General features: G+C 43.2%; 1 protein-coding gene across 7 annotated transcripts in view; it reads right to left on the bottom strand.

Annotated features, from left to right (window-relative positions):
• Positions 1-4,213: 4,213 nt before the first annotated feature.
• PLEKHH3 (pleckstrin homology, MyTH4 and FERM domain containing H3) overlaps positions 4,214-9,449 on the bottom strand; it is a 169,386-nt gene continuing 164,150 nt past the window's right edge. For all 7 annotated transcript variants that reach the window (XM_056549096.1, XM_056549091.1, XM_056549093.1 and 4 more), the window contains one exon: positions 4,214-6,549. In XM_056549096.1, coding sequence (XP_056405071.1) covers positions 6,436-6,549 — 114 coding nt within the window. In that variant the 3' untranslated portion in view covers positions 4,214-6,435. The remainder of the gene's footprint in view (positions 6,550-9,449) is intronic.

Genomic DNA, 9,449 nt, shown 5'->3' with positions numbered 1-9,449 from the left:
CAGGATTACACCCAAGAGCAATGAAGGAAATTCTAGCGTGGCGAAATCCAGTGTGCGCCATCCGTAACAGCCAGAATAAGAGAATACAACATGGTTGGCACCGTTAAAAGAGGGACTTTGCTGCAGCCAATGATTAGCTGAGTTAGGGCTGGGCGGTATACCGGTTCATATCGAATAACAAAATTTTTGGGCTGCATGATATGAATATTAACCCATACCGCAATACCGGTTTGGCCCCCCCCCCCCTCGGGAATGAATGAATCAGCCCAGCGCTGCGCTGTCCTCACATCGGGGAACTAATCCTATGTGACCTGCGAGCGCTGTTCTGCCCCCCAATTAAAGGGGTATTCCAGGCAAAAACTTTTTTTTTTATATATATATCAACTGGCTCCGGAAAGTTAAACAGATTTTGTAAATTTCTTCTATTAAAAAATCTTAATCCTTCCAATAGTTATTAGCTTCTGAAGTTGAGTTGCTGTTTTCTGTCTAACTGCTTTCTGATGACTCACGTCCCGGGAGCTGTGCAGTTCCTATGGGGATATTCTCCCCTCATGCACAGCTCCCGGGACGTGACATCATCATTGAGCAGTTAGACAGAAAACTTCAGAAGCTAATAACTATTGGAAGGATTAAGATTTTTTAATAGAAGTAATTTACAAATTATTGATATATAAAAATTGATATATATAAAAAAAAAGTTTTTGCCTGGAATACCCCCCTTTAATTATCAGCCCAGCGCTGTCCCCATCAGGGTTCTACTCACGTCACCCGCATGCGTTGCCCTCCTCGTCCTGTTTGTTGCATCCGTCGGCGCTGACACTCTATACCAGTGGTCTCCAACCGTTGGCTGTCCGGGCATGCTGGGAGTTGTAGTTTTGCAACATCTGGAGGTCCGCAGGTTGGAGACCACTGCTCTATACTGTGCGGTATGCCTATGCAAAAAGAAAACCAAAAGAACTTTAACTCCCCTCCCGTTGGTCCGGTACCGCCCTCACTTGTTTCCTGGGGACGGGAACGTCGGACAGCCGCCAGCCTATCACCGACCGCAGCGATGTTCCTCCTCGGCCGGTGATAGGCTGAGCCCACTGTCATGTAAGGAGCTCTGGCCGGCTTCTTACATGACAGTGGGCTCAGCCTATCAGCGGCTGAGGCGGAACATCGCTGCGGATGGTGATAGGCTGACAGCTCTCCGACGTTCCCATCCCCAGCGTAAGGCCGACGTAGGTGCGATAAAGTTTATTTTGTTTACCTTCTACAGCCCGGGCATAGGGATACAGCGTACAGTAGAGTGCCAGCGCCGGCGGCCGCAACAAACAGGACGAGGAGGGCAGCGCATGCGGGAGATATGTGAGTATTTACCCTGATGGGGATGTGGGCTGATAATTAATATGGGGGGAGGGGAAATACTGTTATATACCGTGGAACCGCCAAAAGTTTTAATAATACCGTGATACACACATTTGGTCATACCGCCCAGCCCTAAGCTGAGTGCAGTATAACTTACCGACCACCGGCAACCAGGAACAGAATGGCGGCGGAGGCCGGAGCGGGTTACCAGAGGCACCGGAGGAGCATGGGACCCCAATGGGATCAGCCTTTGGCATGCTGGGAGTTGTAGTTTTGTAACAGCTGGAGGCACCCTGGTTGGGAAACACTCTTAGATAGTCTTGATCAGTGGGGGTCTTTGTCTTGATGGGTGGGGGGGGGTCTCTGCTTCTATACCGATCTTTGTCTCGCTGCTCCAGTTATGGGGCAGCAAGACGAAGATAGCGGAGAGCCAGATAGTAAAGCTTGCTACCGCACCCTTATCTACCCTCGTTCTGATTGGTGGGATCTCAGCACTGAGACCCCGACCGATCAAAACACGTCATCACCACTACTTCTGATTGGCTGAGCCTGCGCATCACAGAAACCAGGAAGAAGTGGTGACCAGAAGCATCGGAGTGGCAGCTGTGAGGGGATCAGGTTAGGTGAGTATTACTACTAATTTTTTTTACACTAGCCCCAGTACCTATTTAAGGCCTGGTTTACTCTATTGTATTACACTTTTAACACGTGTAATAGGGCATCCATGTAAGTGCTTAACCCCTTCACTGTACTCCCCTACATCTCTATGAGGAATACATTGTGGAGCATGCTTCATTTTCTTCCCTTTAAAGGGGGTTCCCCCGGAGGAAAACTTTTTTTTTTTATCAACTGGTGCCAGAAAGTTAAACAGATTTGTAAATTATGTTCATAAAAAAAATCTTAATCCTTCCAGTACTTATTAGCTGCTGAATACTACAGAGGAAATTCTTTTCTTTTTGGAACACAGAGCTCTCTGCTGACATCATGACCACAGTGCTCTCTGCTGACCTCTCTGTCCATTTTAGGAACTGTCCAGAGCAGCATATGTTTGCTATGGGGATTTTCTCCTACTCTGGACAGTTCTTAAAATGGACAGAGATGTCAGCAGAGAGCACTGTGCTCATGATTTCAGCAGAGAGCTCTGTGTTCCAAAAAGAAAATAATTTCCTCTGTAGTATTCAGCAGCTAATAGATACTGGAAGGATTAAGATTTTTTTAATAGAAGTTATTTACAAATCTGTTTAACTTTCTGGCACCAGTTGATTTAAAAGAAAATGTTTTCCAGTGGCGTACCCCTTTAAAGCAATGCGCCGTAAATACAGAACCTGACTAAGCAGTGTATGGTAGCACGCAAAGTACTACTAGGCCGTACAGTACTACAATGCTGGAGTATACTCTCTGTTTCACAACCCTTGGCTTTCTAGTGATAGGGGATAAAATAGTAGCAGGGGCAAAATGATTCAAACATAGGCAGGAGAGGAGCGATTCATCAGGACCTGGGCTGAGTAAAAGTTGTCCAGTTGCCCATAGCAACCAATCAGATGACTACTTTCATTTTTGAAAAGGCCTCTGAGAAGGCCTTTTCAAAATTAAAGTAGTCATCTGATTGGTTGCTATGGGCAACTGGACAGCTTTTTCTCTGCACAGGTTTTGATGAATCTCCCCTCTAAGAGTGTACAATCCCCGTAAGGCTATGTTCACATTTGCTTTGGAGCTCTGTCGCAGAATCTGTTAAATAAGCGCAGTGTTTCCCAGCCCCCAACAAAAAAAGGGCTGCCCGAGCATGCTGGGAGTTGTAGTTAGGCCACAGCAGGAGGCACCCTAGTTGGGGAATGCTGGATTAACGGGACCTGAGCAGACAATACAACGCTGCAGGCAGTTTTGTCTTTTTGTCAGATCCTGTTAAAGGGGTACTCCGCTGCTCAGCGTTTGGAACAAACCGTTACGAACGCTGGAGCCGACAGCTCGTGATGTCACAGCCCCGCCCCCTCATGACATCACACCCTGCCCCCTCAATGCAAGCCTATGGGAGGGGGCGTGACGGCTGTCACGCCCCCTCCCATAGACTTGCATTGAGGGGGCGTGGGCTATGACATCACAAGCTGCCGGCTCCAGGGTTCGGAACACAGTTTGTTCCAAACGCTGAGCAGCGGAGTACCCCTGTAAAGGAAATTTGTCATCAGTATCACCCGCACTTACCTATCATACAGGCCTGTAGCGCAGGTGATACTGATCAAAATGATACTTACAGCATCCCGAACCGTTACGCCTTTATTACTCGTTTTCGGTATATGCAAATGTCCTCAATGTTTATTAAAGGAGTTATCCAGGAATAGAAAAACAGAGCTTTTTTTTTTTATTTACAAAAAACAGCACCCCGCCTGGTTGTGTGTGGTATTACAACTTGGTTCCATTCACCTCAATGAAGCTGAACTGCAATACCACACGCAACCTGAAAACAGGGGTGGCGTTTTTGTTTTGTTTTTTCAAGAAATCTGCTCTGGTTTCCTAATTTTGGATTACCGCTTTAAGACCTTGTCTAAACTGATGTAAAGCTGGAACAGGTAGGGGTTGCTTTCACACCGATATATATATAATATAGATATATATATATATAATCTAATCATATATATATATATATATATATATATTTATAAAATATATATATATTGATATATTTAATATATATATATATATATTTTTTTTTTTTTAATATATATATATATATATATATATATATATAGATATATATAGATAGATATTATATATTTAAATATATATATACACACACACACACACACATGTGTGCATGTGTGTATATGTATATATATATATATAAATTTTAAATATACATATATATTCCTATAAAGTGAAAAACCTTTTTTTTTTTATTCACTGGAGATTTGGATATTGTGGCTGTAATGTTGATACTAAAATACATGATAGATGTAGATTATTATGTATAACAAAGATGTATAAGTCAGTAATACTTATGGAAATACTTTAGGTTGTGCCTAGTGCTGTGTATGATTTGGGGGCAGTTTTATAACCAGGGTGCCTCCAGTTGTTGCAAAACTACAACTCCCAGCATGCCCGGACAGCCAAAGGCTGTCCGGGACAGCTGGGAGTTGTAGTTTTGCAACAGCTGGAGGCACACTGGTTGGGAAACACTAAGTTGGGGAGGCAAAGAAACACTTAATAGGAACCTGTCATCACTTTCATGCTGCCTGAACCAAGAGTCATGGGGGAGGTCCCTGGTGGACTCTGCCTGCCCCATCAGCCTTGACTGATCTCTCTCTATACCCAAACATGTGATTTCTATCTTGAAAAAACAGCAGAGCTTCTCAGAGTGCGGCATATCGTACTTATACGGTGGTCCTCACATGAAACTTATGTGGGGGCGCTCACCTTATTTTGTTGTGTTTTTGTGGCCCTGACCAATGGATCTAGTCAAATTTTATAGCCACAGAAGGAAGTTGCCATACACAACACTTTTCGAGGTTGCGTCACCTCTTCATCAGATGTACATTTGCGAATCCGATGAAGAGGTAATGCAACCTTGAAACACGTTGTGTATGGCGGCTTGGAGTGAGATAGAATATAGGAGAAAAAAAAATCCTTGAATTTTCGGCACAGACCACTGACTCTTTTACTCAAAGTTGCATTACATCTTCATCAGATGCATATTAGGTAAATTTGTGCATCTGATGAAGAGGTAAAACAACCTCAAAATGCATTGTGTTTGGCAACCTTAAGTGAAATAAAAAACATTTGTGGACATAAATTTCATGAAATCCGGTGGGCTGCGCCAAAAATATATATATTTTTTGTTTTTATTTCACTTAAAGTTGTCATACACAACGGGCTTCGAGGTGGCATTACAGAGCACAAATGTGCCTAACGTGCGTCTGATGAAGAGGTAACACAACCTTGAAATACGATGTGTGTATAACAACTTTGGGTGAAAATAAATAACTTTTTGAAAATAAATAACTTTTTGAAAATAAATAACTTTTGTGGATTTAAGTTTGACTAGACCCAGCAGTCTGGCTTGAAAATCCATTTTTTTTTCCTCTAATTTTCTCAGTTGCCATACATGACGTGTTTCAAGGTTGCATTATCACTTCATCAGATGAACAAATGTGTATCTGATGAAGAGGTAATGCAACCTCGAAAAGCGTTGTGTATGGCAACTTTGAGTGAAATAAAACAACTCTTGTGGATATAATTTATCGATGCTTAAAATCTGTTGTCCGTCTATACCCAAACAGTAAGACATCTACCAATCAAGGCTGGTGGGGCGGTGAAAAACCTCTGGAAACGCCCCATTGACTCTTGGTTCAGGCTGTATGGTCCGGACAGTTCTCAGCTCTTTCTTTTCACTTATTTCCCTATGAAGACCTGAACAATCCTACACTTATGGCACATTTTGCTTTTTGGCTTAAGAGTTGTTACCAAGGGTCATTTGCACTAAAAAAAAATAAACAAAAATAAAAAACTTAAAAACAACAAATGATGACTAAAGTGCTGTTAAAACATAAACTTTGTTTTTTTCCTTATATAAAGCACAACTTTTTTTTTTACAGTAACAAAACAATACGTCTCCTTTCAAACGAAAAGCCGAGAAAAGACAATATTTATAAAATAACGATGAGGGCTTTTACCCACTTTTTTTTTTTTTTTTTAAACTTTTTTTCGTGTGCGCCAATAAATATGAAGGTGATTATAATCCTGTTTGAGAATAATGACATATGCCGTGTGGTTTATGAACATGCAGACGGGTGGATGATGGATGTAGAAAGAAGACAAGTGAGGGAAGCTGAACGGCTGAGGGAAGCTGAACAATGATTTCGGTTTAAAAAATAAAAAAATGGAAAAAATAAACAAAACAAAAAAAAAAAGCCAAGTATTCACTTCTGTGAGTCCATAAACACATTGATCTCTATGTGTACACGATGTAAAGCTGTGGATTCCTCAAGGTAGACTATATGCAGCCCTCCCCCCTCGGGGGAATTGGCAAAATGGCTGCCAATTGTTTCAATGTCTACCAATAGGCATAGTGACCTTCGTCGTGAGCGACGGCACCGGTCAGACCAGCTGGCTTGGTTCTTCACAAGGACTGCTGCCGCTTTCTCCGGGATGGGGGAGTCCATTACTGATGCAGGTGAGGTACGTGTTAATAAGTTGAGTGATCTCATCCACCTGAAAAAGTTACAAGGAGCAAATGTTAGTCACGTGACCAGATAACCGTCCGGCGACGCATGCGGGAGCCGTTTACTTAGTGCCAAAATTAACAAAAATACAATTCTTGCCAAATCGATCCGTTATGCAGCCGCCTATTGTTTTTTAAGGGGTATTCCTCTGGGGAAAAAAAAAATATATATATATTTTTTTTTATCAACTGGTGCCAGAAAGTTAAACAGATTTATAAATTACTTTTATTAAAAAATCTAAATCCTTCCAGTATTTATCAGCTGCTATATGTTGAACAGGAAGTTATTTTCTTTTTGAATTTCCATTCTGTCTGACCACAGTGCTCTCTGCTGACACCTTTGTCCATGTCAGGAACTGTCCAGAGTAGGAGCAAATCCCCATAGGAAACCTCTCCTGCTCTGGGCAGTTCCTAAAATAGACAGAGGTGTCAGCAGAGAGCACTGTGGTCAGGCAGAAAGGAAATTCAAAAAGAAAAAGAACTTCCTGTGCAACATATAGCGGCTGATAAGTACTGGAAGGATTAAGATTTTTAAAATAGAAGTAATTTACAAATCTGTTTAACTTTCTGGCACCAGTTGATTTAAAAAAAAATGTTTTCCAGAGGAGTACCCCCTTAATGGTAGAAAAAAATTCTGTTGACTAAACAGCGCCACTGTGGGCAGGGCTTGGGATTGCAGCTTTATTGGGTACGAGCTGCCAAACCTAGTTGGCATGGTTTCCAGAAGATAGCGCATGCTATATTGTTACTGCTTTTGTCATAGTTTCCCCACTGGGTTCACGGTCTATAATAAATGACAGACAACAGTTTTGCTAGCAATATCCATAGGTGACAGAGTGCAAATATTGTATTACCTATTAAACGGCGGTAACTGAATCTATCCTAAAGATTAACTCATTACGGTACATGACTTGTAATCATTAGCCGCCTAAAAGGGAAACGGGCACCACCTTTGGCCATATGACTCTACTGGCACTGCAAAATAGAGCTTGAAATGCAGTTGTATACAGAACCCTTGTTACCTAGACGCGCTGCGCTGTTGTGTTGAAAAACGTACGCGCTACCAAGACTAACAAGCAGCGGTGACGTGGAGCTAAGACTGACGTAACAATCCCGCCGAATCAACACTGCTACAGTGCAGACAGGCGTTCTCACACCGGTCTTGGCTCAACGTCACTGCTAAGGTGCGGCTCCGACTTGTTGGTCAGGAGTGGTCCAGGCAAGCACAGTGAAAGTAATGCCTCCAGCGCACCAAATACCTAATTAGCAGAATAACTACAAGTTATCTACACAACAACGCAGCGCATCTGCATAACAGAGGCACTGTTAAAAAAAAATGCGTTCCCTGCTCTATTTAGTGGTGCTAGTAGTTTCATATGGCCAAAGATAGTGTCTGTTTCACTTTTATAGGTATCTGTCAGCTCAAGACTATACTTAGAGCTCGTGTGTGATAGAGTCTGCGCTTTGCCGCAGGATTTACGTGCAAGGCTTAATGCTGGAAGACGAGCCCTGTAAATCAGTCATGTTAAAAAGGGTGGGGGAGGGAGGAGGCTTGCATGCTGTGGGTCTGCTTCGCCTCTTTAAGACACATAAGCTCTGGGCATAATCTAGAGCGGACAGATTCCCTTTAATAGGATTTATAACTTTAGTGATATCCTTTTTCCATCTATAAACCCTGAAAGCGCACCCTTTTAGACTAGCAGACATATCAGCACTGATCGAGCAGGTCTGCGTTAATTTGATCAGCCCTTACTCCTGGCCGTGCGCGTTCCTGAATTACAGACAGCAGCTGGATTCGCTGCTTTTAACAGTGGCAAGTCCAAGTGGTGTCGTTGAATCACAAGAGAGAGTGGCTAGCTGTGGCCACTAACAATTGCGATTCACCCCAAAATGCAAGCTGTACCTGGACTTGCCACTACTAAAAGTACAATACAGTAAACTACAGTACCACTGCGTGTAAGAGCGCTCTTGGGGTATGTTCACAGGCGGAATATACACATGGTAAATTTCCGGGCCTACATTCCGCAGACAGCACGCTCTGGCAGCAATTCTTTCTGTGGAGGCCAGAATCTGAATTTTTGCGGCAGGAATTCTGCCTTGTGCACAGTGCAGTAGAATTCCATTGAAAACTGGAAATTCTGAGCAGTTTTTTTCTGCTGGATTCCACTCTGAAAGTCCACTATGTGAACATGGCCTCATACAGCCACATAAAAAAAAATCACTGGGTCCTTCCTTCTGCCCTCCACTCGCATTATTGTTAGCCGCACATTCTCTGGAGACGTCTCGTTCTCAGGGAGACGTGCGGCCAAACCAACAATGATTTTAATGGCTGTGTGATCCGAATGATCAGCTGATCATTCGCATGGGGTAATAATCAGCCTGTTTGGCCGATAATAGTCCCTTGTATATGGTCCTTAAGAGAATACAGTGCCAGTCACTTGAAGGCTATGTTCACATGTCGGAATTCCGCTCAAATTCTACCCTGCAAAGCAGTGGAAACTTTGCGGAATTGTAGAATTCTGGCGGAATTTCAGGAACTGAGCTGGGACCAATGACTGGCTGAGGGGGCCGGGCCTATGGGGTTGGGAAGACCAGCAGAGGACGGGGACTGTCTGCGTGTCAGCTGTGGGGCATCGGAGGAGGTAACTATAGCATGTTTGCCACCAAGAGAATGTAGAGTACTGTTTGTCCAGCTCACCACGTATAAGAGTCCTCGCTTCCGGTTGCACGGGTCACGTATCCTTGATAATGGACACAGAAACATCTTGACCAAATGCAACTTGCATCCAGCAATTGCAAGTAAAAACAGTCATAATACTGGCGCGTTTCTGGCACCTAGACACCTTTCGTCATGACTAACGGTGCCAAGGTGCCAGAAACGTGTCAGTGT

Source organism: Hyla sarda, chromosome 12 (genome assembly GCF_029499605.1).
Source record: "Hyla sarda isolate aHylSar1 chromosome 12, aHylSar1.hap1, whole genome shotgun sequence".
NCBI lineage: Eukaryota > Metazoa > Chordata > Amphibia > Anura > Hylidae > Hyla > Hyla sarda.
This window is presented reverse-complemented; position numbering and strand designations above follow the sequence as displayed.